This window comes from Chiroxiphia lanceolata, chromosome 12, assembly GCF_009829145.1.
Source record: "Chiroxiphia lanceolata isolate bChiLan1 chromosome 12, bChiLan1.pri, whole genome shotgun sequence".
Lineage (NCBI taxonomy): Eukaryota > Metazoa > Chordata > Aves > Passeriformes > Pipridae > Chiroxiphia > Chiroxiphia lanceolata.
Genome location: NC_045648.1, coordinates 13598451 through 13614115, shown reverse-complemented (window position 1 = coordinate 13614115; position 15665 = coordinate 13598451). Strand labels below are relative to the sequence as shown.

At 39.3% G+C, this 15665-nt stretch overlaps 1 protein-coding gene across 1 annotated transcript in view; it reads left to right on the top strand.

The window, feature by feature from the left end:
- The window catches only part of PRTG (protogenin), a 78386-nt gene that overhangs the window by 20406 nt on the left and 42315 nt on the right, over positions 1–15665 (top strand). The window contains 6 exon segments of the mRNA XM_032700697.1: positions 10474–10618; positions 11628–11761; positions 12060–12197; positions 13348–13506; positions 14094–14253; positions 14824–15071. Coding sequence (XP_032556588.1) covers positions 10474–10618; positions 11628–11761; positions 12060–12197; positions 13348–13506; positions 14094–14253; positions 14824–15071 — 984 coding nt within the window.

Genomic DNA, 15665 nt, shown 5'->3' with positions numbered 1-15665 from the left:
AGTACATTTCCCTAAAAACCTAGTCCAGAATAGTCTAATTGAAGTTTTCAGGAAGAGAAAATACTATACATGAAGCTTCAAACTGGTCTTAACTTTGAGAAGCTGGTGAAAACTGTGTCTGTGGGTGGCCATGAAGGCTTTTACAGAATCTAGTCCCAGCCCAAATGGTGGAGAGCTTCAGTGGACATATTTGGACTTGGTTATTCCTGTACAGAGATTTTTTAAATGATCATTTGTCAGCCACTGAATTAGGAGCTTTAAAGAAAGGAGCAGGGGGACCTGAAAGTGTTAGAGGAAACAAATGAGATTGCAGCTGACATCTCCAAGGGAACTTTTGTTCAAGGGTGCTCAGGCTGTTGACCTCTTTGCTTCTCCATTTCATTGCCTTTAGATTACAGCATTCTTCAGTACCAGGAAAGTAGTGGCTAGTTTGTGAATGGGCAAATGCCTTTTTTTGGGTGGAGGAGAGGAAATTATGGATATTGCTATGCAAAGATTTTAATGAACAAAGAAATAGTTTTGCATTGTATTTTGTAAGTATGGGGTTTGAGACTAATGACTTATTTTCCTTTCTCCCTTCTTATCAGAGACTGGAGGGTAATTCCTGCTGATCTGCATCTTAGTTTGGAAATCATTGTCCAAACATTGCACTTCTTAGAGACCTGCCAGCAAGCTGGCAAGAACATGAGAGAGGAAGGGAAAATCAGAACCTACCATTGTTTCTTCATTTTTCCATTACCTTCTTTATTGCATTTCCCTCTCATTGTTTAATTTGGTGGCAGAACTAAACGGGCCAGGAGTACATGTGTTTGCAGTAAGGTGTTGAGAAGTTTTAGCAGAACAGTTCCCAGGTGGAGTTGCCTGGCAGTTTGTTGGAGGCAAACTGCAGTAAGCTCTGCAAAGGAGCTCATCCTTCAGCTGAGCATCAGGGTCCTGGAGGAGATTTGTCCAGAGCAGAAGTAATGAATTGAGAACAGCAGAAAGGGCAGATGGCCCAAATCCTCACTCATTACCTCATCTGGGATCTTCTTGGTATTTATCAGTGAAAGCTTTCTGTAATTACCCCCATGTCCAAAGAGCATTTGCTGGTCCCTCCAAAATTCAGAATGTGATTTTGAAAGGATTTTGCCTCAGAAAGATTTGTTCCTCAGCTACAGCTGCCAGTACTGTTCTGGGAACCGAAACGTGAGGAGCACATGGTGTGAAGGACCAGTTTTGTCTATAGGAAATGTCAAATTTCATGGCCAAACCTGGCTCATTCTCTGAGCTTGTGTCTTTCACAGTGCAGAAATGGGGTTTCTAATCTTGTTAGCTTTTTGCAATATTTGCACCTTTTTGATTTTTTTTTTTTTGTTTGTTTGTTTTTTATTGTTTAGGTTTGTGTTTTCAGCTAAATGTTGGCATACTTGGCACTCACATAAGAATTTTTTGGGGTAAAGATTAGTAAACCAAACTGGAACGACTCTCATTCCAATCTTTTTTCATTCCTTCTTCTGATCTCAACAAAGCAACACATGCCTGAGTTCTGGTGTAATGCACACATAATCTAGAAAATTGAGAAGGCACAGTATTTTCTCAATTAAGGGTCTCTTTCTCTCTAAGGTAAGGCCTTGATTCAAAGCTTGTCAAGGCTAACACTCCTACTGGTCAACAGGTTGGAAAAAATGAAGAAATATGTGTCAGCAGCCTTGGATGTCTGGCTTTCATACTCTCCAGATTTGTGACTCTGAAGTGCACGTTTGCCAATAAGCTGTGCCAGGAGCTCCCAAAATGTCATCGTGCTTTGATGAAATCTGTCCTTTGGCTTGGGGAAAAAAAAAGCCAGATCCAAGTTGTAGTGCTAAGGTAGTGGCTCATAAAACTGCAGCTCTGTGATTTCCCACTCTGCAGGGATTTCCAGAGCGTCAGAACCATCACTGTTGAATATGATCGTGTTCTGTACAAACTGTAACTCTGATCCACCTGCCTTAGAATGTTAAAATGCCTGCAAGGAGATTCTACATGGCAAATGGTGAAGAAAAATCTGTGGGATAGAGAGATTAAAAGGGGTCCCATATCAATTATTGATAATAGTGTCAAATCAATGTGGCAGTTTCAGTCTCGTTTAACCTCCCCATTATTTAATTGTAACAGTCTGAGTCTGGGCTCCTTTTTCAGTGCAATTCTGAACTATCATCTTCAAAACTGCTGCTATGGTGTTCATGCTGTCACAATCTAAGAATTTCTTCATAGTGGTAAAGTCACAGTGGAACATTTCTTTTATCTTTTCACTTTGGGAAGAGAAAATTGGTGTATTACATTTATCCTGGGAATATGTTTAACTGAAGAAATGTCTGTGAAAATACACAGTGGAATGTTTCACAAAAAGCATGGTGATAGGATAAATCTCTTTCCAGTAATCATAGCAGGTGTTTGTTCTCTGTTGCTGAACAATCTAGAGAGACTTTATTAAAAAATTATCATTATCATTGTTTCTATGACTATTTTTCATTTCGGTGTAGACTAAATGAAACATGACTTGTTACATTACCCACATTTACATTTTTGTCTTGAACTAGAACTTTTTGTAGAAAGATTTTTGATAAATTTAAACTCAAGCCTTTTACTTTGCTTCTAAAGGGAAGGAATTTCTTCCTCAGATTTGATTTCAGTAAGTCAAGGCATAAACATTTCTTTTGTGGACGTTTCACTGCCACTTGGAGTGACTATAGAGGTGTTTTTCAAAACTCTTCTTGAGGAAAACCACCTGATTTTTCTGAGGTATTGGCAGGATATATTTAGAGCTAAATGTGCACTTAGATTTTTCTGTAGAATTTTCATCCTGCCAGCACAATAGTTGTTCTGTAAATACATGGGGTTTTTTTCTTGTGAAATGCTCTCTGCTTGCTACTGACCTTCATATTCACAGGTTTCTGGAGAAAAATATTAACAAAGAATCTGAATAGCACTGAAATATTTCTGTGTAGTGTAAAATTAGCATAAAAAGACTAATTTATGTGACAACCAAGACCTGCTTTGTAGCAATGTTTATAATAAAAACTCTACACCTGGCTATAAGGGCTTCTAAACTGACAGGATGCTGTGGTTTGAGGAGTCCTTTTCTGTATTTAACACTGCTGTTAGATTCCATCTCTTTTGTTTTTCTTTCTTTCTTCCTTCAGATATTTCTCTTCTGTTACATAATATCTGAATTAGGTGGCATTCCCCTGCCCTCCCTTTTTAAGTGCAATCTCTAGGTTTTCCAGGAAAACTATTTTCTTTTTCATACTGGAAAATTGTCATCCTAGTGGCAAACTAGTGTGTTTCTGTCATGTAATCTTAGGTCTGTATCCTGTCTTCTTTCTAAGAGTGAGCTCTTAGTAACCAGCTTAATAGAACAAAGGAAAGACAGGAATTCAAGCTAAAATATGAAGCTGGGAAACAAAACAGAAAGGTAAAATGAATGCCCTTTAACAGGGATCGCCACATTTCCAGGCAATTCAAGCGAATACCGATTTTTAAAGTCGTGTTTAACAGTTTTGTGTTAGTACCTCATTAAAATCCAGGGATTAATAGCAGCAATCTCCTTGTTGCACATTAAAAGGATTTAGCTTAATTTGGGATTAGAGGGTGCAAGGTGCCATTCTAGCAAAGCTTTTCCCAAGGTATCAGTGAGGTGAAGTGGGATGGCTTAGAGATTGTGGTTTCTCTTGACTGTTGCAGTTACAACATATACACCCACACACGTGTATGGGTTTTAAAATTGTGGTGAACTGGTTCAATAATCCTTTAAAATGTGTGCTGTCTTTGGAAGTGCAATTGTCTGGAAAAGCTTGTTTGAAATGTAAGGAAAGGCAGTTGGGAGTTACAGGTCTTTCTGAGAGTGAAAGTGTGGTTGGGCCCAGGTCAGTTCAAGGACATTAAAATCTGTGAGTTCTGGGGTTAGAGATTCAGCCTGTAATTAAGACTTCCTTGTGTATTAGATAAGGGTAATGTGCAGTATTCTGCTCTTCTCTCCTGCAAGGGCTCTGAGGTGTGCAGCATGAGGAGCTGGAACAGCACTGGTCATTATTCTCCTCCCTTTTGTAGTACAGGTGTTCCTCAGCGTGCAAGTGAGAAGGACCAACACCTTGAGAGCCTCAAGTTATGTCTGAGAAAAGGCCTGGGATGATTTTATGAACACCACAGTCCCCTCCCTGTTTTTGTATTTTGGGGAGAAGGAGAGGATGGTTGTTCAGCTGTTTCATTGCTATCAGTTGCTTTTTGTTAGGCTATTGCAGCTCATTAACATGTCAATGTGTGGTAGCCTTTACTGCCAGGGATTAATACAGAGAAAGAAAAAGACACTTTAAAAATTCTAGTGCAATAAGTTAAGCACCTGATACAGCACTCTCTACAATTTTCATTGAGTTCTTAACATCTTGGCAGTGAAGTAAGCAGCCTATATGATTTATTTGTTTACTTCGTGATGCTTCTGATTTTTTTGGGGACCCCCCCCCCCCTAATTTTCTTCCAATTAAGTTTAAGTGTCGGACTTTCAGCACTGTATCTATCTATGGTTCTTGATTAAAACTAAATATATGAAACTAAAGTTTTAAGCAATAGTAGCACAAAAATATGCAAGTCCAGAATATCTCTTTAAAATGTAAGGTTCTAGAAAAAGTGTATTTTAGTTAAGGTTATTTTCCCAACCATTCTGGCAGAAATTAAAAATAACAGCTGATTTTAGCAAAAAAGCTACATTTCCAATTTATCAGAAGAGTTAAATCTCTGGTAATTTACAGGATTGCCATTACCAGTATGGTGTTTGAATTACAGTCTTTTATTACAGTCATCATGAACTGACACTTTTCCTTTGTGCCTGAAAGGGCCAAATGTGTTCTGGATGATATCACTTCCTCTTACAGATGGAACTCCCTTCCATCTCAAACTCAGTTGTTTGCCTTAAATAATAGCCATTAGAGGAGGAAAAGGTCTGTGCAGACAATGAGTGAGATAAAGTCTTTGCAGATGCAGATGCCTCCCTTGTTTGCCTACTCCATGCCAACACATTTCCATTTAGCAACCTCACCTGATCTTACCGAGCTGGAGCTAAAACCTCTTCCTGCTTTTTCTGCTCTTGCTGATTAATGACTGTAATCACCCCCTGTTCTCTCTACTATCTTCTTTGTATATTTGTGAGACCATCACTTCTCTTTTCAGTTCCTTTTCCTGGAGCTAATCGGGTCCCAGCTCTTTTAATCTTTCCTTACAGGTGAGGTTCTGTTTTCTTCTGAAATCTCACGTTTTTATGCCTCACATTTTAAAAGTAGTAATTCTAGGTCAAACAACACTTGATAAAACTTTTAAGGGTGAGTGTAAAAAAAATCACTGTGCTTGTGGTAACACATACAGAATGCCCTTTCACAGTAATGCCTTTTCACTCAGAGTTATGAAAATCTTTACCCATATTTCTCTATTAGTGTGACATTCACCTCTGAACTGTATGTACTAAGTAGAATTTTACTAACATCTGCTGGGAAACTCAGGAGAGATTCATCCATTAGATCACTTGATGGCAGCTCCAGCTCTGTGTACTCCGAGTCATTGTTCAGAAATGAGGGGAGCAGTGATGGGTCTGGATCTGTCAGTGTATACTCATATAAAGGTTATTCCCAATCCAGATCTAGACCAAAGTGTGCCATTTGAGTAAAAATAATTGGAAATGTGTGTCTATATAGCCAAAAGGCACAGCACAACTTCTTTTATAATCTGATTTAAGCCTCGCTCCTGCAAGAACTGAGAAATTGCACAAAACTCCAAGAAAATATGTGCAAATTGACTTTGGCACCAAAACTCTTTCAGAGAGAGAGCATCACAAAAATTAGATCAAGAAGGAAAAGTTGTCATGTGCTGCCCTGAAATCCATTTCTTTGGAAAAAGCCAGACATTCTCTTTAATATACAAGTTTATCCTTCTCAAGTGAAACCTCTTCACCTCAGAGTTTAAAAAAACGGAAAGATTCTTGGTTTCCACCTGAAGGGTTAGGGCTATTGTGAAATTCTCAGTAGCATTAACACATACCTTCTACAAATGGCATTATGCACTTTTGTTCTTTCCAGCTGAGCAGTTCATCCCTTTGAGTGGCCATTATCTCTTGAGAAACATTAAGTGGTCACTGTCGTGTGCTGCCGAGTTTCTCAATATTTGCTGCATTCTGATTCGTTGAAAACTGTGCTACTGTTTCAGTTCAGGAGTTTTATCTTCCATCCTTTCTTTATTTTACAGTTGTAGTACAGTTTCGGGCTAGTGCCAGCTAGCAAACAGGAACAGTAATAAACATGTAGGTTGTTGGACTTTCTTTTGCCTTTTAAGAAAGCTCATTCAGAAAATCACTGAATGACATGAAGTGTGTGAGTAGAAAGTGCAGAGTTTAAGGGAACAAGTCACCAGATTTGTGTGGCAGCAAACTTCAGGACTTTGGTTCAGGAGTGAGTGAAATGGGAGTGTGTTTTGTTTCTTCTTTTTAAAAATTAAAGTGAGTGAAGGACTGCTGCTGCATTTAAACAAGCAAGCAAAAGGTGTGAGGAATGAGCTTCTTAAGTTTTACTCTTTTGTACCTTAAATCTGTGTAAACCTGTTTAGGTACAGAGGAAGTTTTTACAGGCATGCAAGATAGTGTTCAATCCCAGTATATGGTGCAGGAGTCATCAGCAGTGCTTCTCTAATACTTAATCAGTGTGTCACAGCAAGAAAGCATTTGGGTTTTGAACCTGTGGATATTTTTCTCAATGGTAAACAAGGGAACTCCTACCAGAACTGAAATCTGATTTCTCTCTGCATAGATAACATTGATGGCATAAACCACACAGTTCTGTCCTGCAAAGACATTCATACTCAAAAGTAACTATACAAACACACTTTCCCATCACATACATTGCAGGAATTTATAAAATAGATACAGTTTCTAAATATTGTTTTCTGGTTCTGCAGGCAGCATTTGGTATCTTGCAGGTTAAAAAGGGTGGCAGCATCAGCTTCTCAGAGTAGCATTGAATCGTTTTCTTTTGGCTATAAATCCAGGAACAAAATGATTAAATAGACTGCAGAAGAGGGGAGGAAAACTCAAATAAAAAGGCACTTACATTTATTGCATTTTGCAGGGTTGTTTTTGGGAACAACGTATGTCTCTTGAGATTTTGTTTCTTATCCATTTTATAGAGCTCTGGCCTCTTAACAGCACTGCTTTAATGACTTGTTCTTGGGGTTCTGAGCTGGAATCAGCACTTGCCATGAAAACAAGCCGTTACAAAGAGGTCAGGTTTCACGAGACAGCAATAGACTTGTAAAAACAGATTTTACTGGAACAAATAAAATCAGAATTAAGAAGAAACCAGAGGTTTGCATAAAGAAACAAGATACAGAAGGAGCAAGTATTGAGCTAAGCTGATAGACAGTGTATAAATTTAGATGAGAGGTAAGTGGGGATTTTTCGGTTCTAAAACTGTATTTAGTGACATTAATAAGTTTTCCTGAAGATTTTATGCAGTTCTTTGTAGTTCTGAGTTTTGCTGTCTTTAAAGATGAATTTTCAGAGGAAATACATTGTTCCTGCTGAGGTGGAAAAATGTTCATTACATATCAACTTCAATTAACAACTTTCACGAGACTTTCTAAATTCTGTAGCTGAACCTGTTCTTGCCTGCTATCATGATGACATTTTGTGTTCTGTGAAATACTAATTGCCCTCAGTTTCCTTTGTTGTTCTTGGGAGTCTCACTTCTGTCTTTAATCTTCAGCTGTAATGTACCGGACGCATGGAAATAAATCATTCTTTGTATATACATAAATGAAAACCAAATATTGTGGTTTTGTTGTCTCACTCTGTCCCTTTAAATAATCATACCAATATAAGGAAATTCTGGATGCTATTTTTTTGGTTCCAATGGAGATGAAACTTCTAAAGGTGTGTAGGAGCTTTGCTTCAGTAAGACTGTGTGATTACCTTTCTGTCTTGTTAAAATGATCCTTTTTTATGCTAGTGGTGGTGCAGCTGTGCTACAGGATGGCTCTGAAACTCATGTTGCACTGGTTTGGGTTGTTCTTATAATCTATGCCTTTATTACATTCCTAGAGACTTTATTTTGAAATGTGAGCAGACTTGTCTAGGTTGCTGCATCATACTTTCAGTAAATACACGAAGAATGCAAAGCACTGTATTTTCTGTTAGAAAATCTGTTAAGAACAGCACTAGGGAAATTCTATTTTGACTCCAGGTGAACACATATTGTCTGTGTAGGGAGAAATTAAGACAGAGAAGGAGGGCAGGGGTTAAGAAAGACAAGCCTGGATGCCTTTTTTTCCTCCTCCTTTTTTTTTTCCCCTCCGCCTCTGTTCCGTGGTGGAAGACTACAGGAGAGTTGGATTGCAACAAATTCAGCATAAAACAAATGCAGAAGGTTTAGAGTCATGGGAACAACCTGGTGTACGTGCAGGTCATTTGACTTGTACTGAGTCTGTTCTGTGAAGCTGAGCTTTTGCAGGTAGGCAAGGACCTCTTATTTCTCTTTTTTAGTTCTGATAATTCCTTTTGCTCTCAAAATAAAATCTGTTTAAAGGGAGAACTGCTTTTGTGTCTCCCCCGACAGGCTCTTAATGTAAGACTTCTATTGTGACATCTTTATGCAAGTTGTGGGGGTTTTAATGTGCTTATTCTTGAATTTGGTACTGCCCAAAAGGGAAAGAAAGAACAAATAGTGGAACGTGGGGAACTGGGTTAAATTCTGCTGGTGAGAGAGGCCAGTTCTGTCTGTGGGGAAGGTGAACAGTGTGTGTGGGGTTGTGGAGACCTGCTGCCAGAATCGTGGGGTTGGTCATAAAATGAGTACCAGGAGCATCTCTGCTTTCATTCTGGGTGTGTGAACCACATTTGTGGTGCCAGACCTGTTTACCAGTGGTCACGGTGTTTTGCATTCACGTGGCTCCAACTGCTTTCAGGTGATTTTGCTGTACAAGGTGGTTCTGTTGTCTTGTTAATCACAGTCTTTGGGAGGTCTGTTCACAAAGCTGCAACACTTTCACTCTGCTGGTATGACTGGGGACACTCATTCCTGCAGTGCTGGTGCAACTCCAGGAATGCAGTGCAAAAAGTAGATTTATTCAGACCTGGGAAGTGAAATAGGCATACCAGTAACAGGAATCTTGAAGTTATGTGGTTAGGCCCATGTTAGGAGTTAATTTGCCTGTGGAGAGGAGAGCAACCAGGTGAGTTTGCATTTCCTTCACACTCCAGTACTAATCTAGGGATGCTGTACAGGAGTGTGAAAATGGCAGGGAGGAGCCTGGTGTGCATCAGTACTGACTGTGCCATCTATGCAGAAGGGCATTACTGAGAATGTGTTAGAGTAAATAGAATGAAAAAAAACATATCAATTATAAACAAGTACAATAGAGAAATTATTTAAATACAAAGCTTGAATATTAAAAGATGGGTAACTTAGTGTTGGTTTATTAAATTATGTGTCTGTATAATTTATACAGGAGTGGGAATTTATTTAAAATCTGATTTTTTAAAAAAAAAAAAACCAAATAACTACCACTGAGTTTACAGAGATTGTTCCCTCTGCAGTTACAGGGGGTAGAAATGTGTGTGAAATTACTTGTGTTGTTATCCAGAAGGAGTTCCTTCTGAAGAGTTGTGCTTTCCATTAGCTGTGTTGTAAGTGGCAGTAAATAAGCAATTAATTAGGGGGTTTTGTATTCCTTTCCCTTTGGCTTTTATTTTTTGAGTAAAGAAATTCAACTACTGATGGCTTTCCTGACTGTCTGTTGGCTGGAGGTTATTTATTGATCTGCCACTTCAGTTGGCTCGATTTTTTGAACTCCTTAAGTTGTAAATGCTCAAAATCACATTGCTGCTCTGTGCATCAGGCATCTGCGTGGTGACTGCTCGGGCTCTTGGGATAAAAGTGTTCTTGCATATTTAAATTCATTTTGAGACCTTTATGGGGTTTTGATTTCTTTTTCTTACCACACATGAACTCGTACAACTCTGCAGATGCTTTTACTAAAGCGAGTATTGTTAAGGGACTGAAATCTGACTGTCAGGAACCAAATGTTGTTTCAGAAATTTTCTATTGCAGTCAGTTTTTATTTTTTTTTTCAGCGTAACAGGGCCAGTCCCAAACTAGTTGAATTGACTTGAAATTTGTTAGTTTGATAATTGATACAGTTTCCAGCTGCATGCCAGTCAATTTGTATGCTTAATTCTATTTCATTTTTTACTGAATTAGCTTAAAGCAAAGTTATTTTAAGAAAGCCTTCAACCAATGAAAACATGCTGTTGACCAAAGTTGACAAGGTAGTTAGATCCACCTTTTTTTGCATACAGGAAAAAAAAGGGCTATTGAAGTATTTCTGGGTATTTTTATAAGTTGATCTATGAACTGGAGTTTGATTTAATCGGGAATTTGTTCTCACTTCAGCCCATTAACTTTTATGTTCTCTTATTTTTAGCCATTTCTGCATTTGAAGTCCAGCCACTTTCAACTGAGGTCCAAGAGGGTGGAGTAGCTCGATTTGCCTGTAAAATAACAGCAAACCCTCCTGCCACTGTGACATGGGAAGTGAATCGAACAACTTTACCTTTAGTCATGGACAGGTATGGAGAGTTGCATGTTTTACAGTGTAATTTATTTTTTGCTATAATTTTGACCCTGCTACGAGAAGAAAATCTGAATACTTGCAGTGCCACTACATAAGCAAGTTTCCATGTATATAGTATGTCAACTATTAAAATAGCTGGTAATAATTAGGTTGCTAATTAATTTTGAATAGGTGCTGTGAGTGCAGACTAGAGTCACCTGCTATTGTTTACACAGTAATCAGTCACCTTTGAATTCCTACTGGTGAATTTTGTATGAAATTTGCATCCTCAGGAATGGGAATTGCGGTGGGAAATGGAATAGGTGAACTTTGGCTTTGGGGGTGCTTTGAACTAGCAAGATTGCTTTCACTGAAGAATTGATGCTGAACCTATTTTTCTTTGGAGGGACAATAAAGAATTATATGTGCAGAAAACTGAGTTAAAACAGTTGATTCCAGGGAAATTCTGTGCTGGAGGACTTCTTTTAAGCTGATTAATTCAAGCATACAGCCTGCTCCCTGCTAGATTCTTTCCCTGTCCAGTTTCTATTCCTTGAAGTGACTCCCATCCTTTTTGACATGTAACTTTTATTGAACATGTCTAAGATACCTGCCATGCAAAGGAAGGTGAAAAGAGAAAATAAAAATTGAAACCATAGATGGGTTTCTGGGAACCATACACTATCATGCCCCTGTATCAGAACCTGCTGTAAAAAATCAGCCAGTCTGAATAATAGGAATGTAGTAGCTGGCTAAAGAAGGTTGGAATGGTTCCTTCTGAGGGTGAGAAAAATCTGCTTCTTGAAAGTAAATTCCTCTGCTCTTGTCGTGGTGCTGGGGGGAATTTCGCCTGCAGTTCAGAAATGCAGGGGAGTGAGTCATGGGTCGGGAATGTTTCTGAGTCTGCAGGCTGCTGTTCCCAGGTCAGTGTAGCAATGGCTGTTTGTAAATCAAGCAGTTAATTCCATGATGATGTTCACTGGCTGAACGTTGATCTACGTTTCTGTTTTTGGTTTCTATGACAGGATAACGGCTCTGCCTACAGGAGTTCTTCAGATCTATGGTGTGGAACAGAGGGATGCTGGGAATTACCGATGTGTTGCCACAACAACAGCCAACAGACGTAAAAGCACCGAGGCAGTGCTGAGTGTTATCCCAGGTACTCACCACCTGAGGGTTTTTGGATGTCATCATGTTCTTTTTTTATGTTGCAGCAAAAACTCTTAAGATGCTTGAAAGAGCTGTAAGTGTTCTCTGAACCACTTGTCCAAATAATAGTTTTGCCTCCTTGTATCTCGTGGCTAAAATATTGTTCAGTGTAGGTTTCCACAATTACTGAATAAGATTTTGGTTTAAATTTAAGTTTCAGCATCCTTAAAAAAAGTTTTATTTCATATTTAATTGGAATTTTTTTAAGTTGTTCTCACTTGTTGTTCTTTTTTTCCCCTCCTGCAAAGCCTCTGACTTGAAGCCTTTTCACAAGCCATCCATAATAGCTGGTCCTCAAAACATTACAGCATCTCTTCATCAAACTGTCATACTGGAGTGTGTAGCCACAGGGAATCCAAAGCCAATCATCTCATGGAGCCGATTAGGTGGGTCTCAAAACTACAGCATGCAACCTTCAGCCTTTGGAGAGGAAGTAAAACTGGAAAGAAAGGATTTGAGCAATTAGGTTACTGTTCTGAGGCTTCATATAGTAGGTTAGGGTAGGATAAGTGAAACACTTTTAGTTCCGTGCTTCTGTGCTGCTTTTAAGAAGCCCTGAGATTTTCTGAGGCTTTAGACTCTGTTTCTGCTGTCAGTCCTTCACTGACCCAGCCAGGGTGGGCACAGTGACAGGGAGGGTGGTGACCTCCAGGGATCTGTGACTGGAGTAGGATCAGTGGTGAGTTAGGGCATGTTGGGGTGGTTGCATCCTATGAAACAGTCCTGTAAATGTTTCTCCCACTCTTCTTCTTAGAAGCACTACGTGAATGAGGTTTGGACCTTGTGTTAATGGACCACTTGGACTATGAGTAGGTGCAGCCAAACCCAGAATAGTCTGGAAGGGGGAGAAGGGGAGAAGAGGGATGCAGTAAGAATAATAACATTCAGCAGTGCATTGTATTTTTTTCATGAAAACTACCTTGTTTTTATTCTGGCATGTACCTAAATGCGAAAGTCAGGACTGTATGTGTAGAAACATATCATGAAAAGTTTTCCTCCATTTTTATTTCTAAAAGTGTGAGAAATAAATGTATCTTTCCTGTTTGATTCAGTGGCTCTTATAGACAAACAAGCAAGAAAAAAGTTTCCCTAATAGTCATAGAGCATTTCCTGTGAAAATAGAAGAAAATACATTGTAATCAAACATACTGATTTTATCCACAGCATAATTCAGAGATGGATGATCACTGTTTGTAAAGATGATGTGGATGTTGGTAGTGATGAACTGAATCATAGTGCAAGGCAATTGAGGAGTCTAATTGGGAAAATGGCATTAGTTTTTTAGCTGTGATGAATTTCAGATATAAACCACTTATGAAGTGGTGAGGCCCAACCATCTGAATGGTCAGATAACTGGAGTGAAGAGCAAAGTAAATGCAAAATCAAAACCTCTGAAAGTTCATCTGTGATTTCCTTTGCTTCTTTTGACTTTTAAACTCTAACCTATGCTATTACTGCCTAGATGACCCTATTTAGGGAAGATATTTAGATACTTTGAACAGCCTGGTGACCCACTTCTGCTGCTTTCCCAAATAGACCATAAGTCCATTGATGTGTTCAATACCCGTGTCCTTGGCAATGGGAACCTCATGATCTCTGATGTGAAGGGGCAGCACGCAGGTGTGTACGTCTGTCGGGCCACCATTCCAGGCACTCGGAACTTCACGGTAGCAATGGCAACTCTCACCGTGCTGGGTAAGCTGCCTCGATTATCGGTGTGTTTTAACAGCCTGTGTCTGTGTTTTTGAGCTCTGCTACATACTGGGCTCACATTTTATGCGAAACATCACGCAAGGAAAGACTGCAGAGATTAAACAGATCACAGAACTGTGGCTGCCTTCTTCTGTCTGTTGACTTAGATGAGAAGTGTCAGATACTCGGCGTCTGAGTCATGAACTGGCACTTGGAGATACCCAGGTGCAATGTTTGCTCTGGGAAGACAGGCTTTCAACACAGAAAAGGATCCTGCAGTCAAGTAGAAATATGTAATATATATCTATACTTCAAGAACAGTATGTCATAGGCTGAAGTTTGATTTGTTTCTATGGATAAATGCATAAATAAAAATGTGTAGAAATATCACTATCTGTGCAGATAGTCTGTATCCTTAAACAAATGTACTTTGTTTATAAGGAAGGTGCTTTTTGCATGGGTGTATGTTTATTTGAGAGGCCTGAGGAGAGAGGTTTGTGTGTAGAAAATTGATTATTATTATGACTATCCTTGCATTTTTGGGGCTCAATTTTTTAAAATTATTTTTTCTCCTTGTTCCTTATCTGTAGCTCCACCTTCATTCGTGGAATGGCCAGAAAGCTTAACAAGGCCTAGAGCTGGTACTGCTCGTTTTGCTTGCCAGGCAGAAGGAAATCCTGCCCCTAAAATTTCATGGTTAAAGAATGGAAGGAGAATACACTCCAATGGTAGAATAAAAATGTACAACAGGTAAGACTGTAATTGCTGTATGAGAGCTGTGCTACCAAAAGATGAAATTCCAGTAACTAAATGTAACCAATCAAGATACAACTCAAGTAAACCTGAAATCAGACATTAAATGAAGTCAAGGGCATTTCCTTGGCAGAAGGAATGCAGATTAGTCAACCCCTAAAATCAGTAAAGCTTATGTGATTATTGCAATACCAGGCAGTGTGGGTGGGCAGGATGAACTGAAGAGTTTCACCACAAAGTTACTTTAGATGTACAGAGTGTAGCAGAATATTGCTACTACTTATGTAGAGTGAGTAGTTTAAGGTTCTGTGTTTTGCAGGGACGCGATAGATGTGCAGGCTGGTTTTCACTATGCCTGGCTTTTCAGGCATAAACAGAAACACAGCTGGTTTTGAGGAACACTTCAAACCGCTAAATTTCACAGCTGGGCGTCCATTTCTAATAGAAGAGTTTGTGGCCCTAAACTCAGGAAGCAGAGGCAAACTTAACTGTTGTTGAATTGTGTAGAGCTAAGTGTATCCAAGATGTGAGCTTTTTTTTCTACCTTTTTCTTCTTTTTGGATCCAGTAAATTGGTGATTAACCAGATCATTCCTGAAGACGATGCCATTTACCAGTGCATGGCTGAGAATAGCCAGGGGTCTATTCTCTCAAGGGCCAGACTTACTGTAGTTATGTCAGAAGACAGGCCCAGTGCACCTTACAATGTCCATGCTGAAACCATGTCAAGCTCAGCAATCCTGCTGGCGTGGGAGAGGCCGCTGTATAACTCGGACAAAGTGATTGCATACTCGGTGCATTACATGAAAGCAGAAGGTAAGCAGCTGGGTTTAAATACTATCTAATGATTTGTGTGTGACAAGAAGAATTTAATGTCCTTGCAAAGACTATCAGATTTGAATGGTTCGTATCCAGGGCTGCATCAGAGCACAGCAGCACATACATGTGTATTGTAACCAACAGTAATGTCTGGGGAAAAATGCCTTTGCCTCATCATCTCATTTTGTGGGACTGAGTGTTCTTCCAACTCACCCTTGTCTGATGGCTCCAGTGAGCAGATTCTGAAGTTAGAAGTGGACTTTAAAACCTAGGGCTTCCATACTGCTATCTGGATTTCCCTCTGTCCTCAGCAGACCACTCTCTTCTGTGTGTGCTTGGCAGGGAAGAACAGAGCATACAGCAGAGTCCTGGAGGCTTACAGAGCTGAACTTTTCACCACAGATTTCTCTTTTGTCTAGGTCCCCAAATTCTTGTGACTTTATCAACTTTCATGTATTTTAGAGTAGAATAGTTGATACTTTGTCTTACCTACCTTCTATTAGAATGAATATTGGCCAAGTGGTAAAATCCACTCTCCTTTTACCCTTGGTCTTCTGTAATGAGAAAAGTATAATCAAGCACTAAAATGTG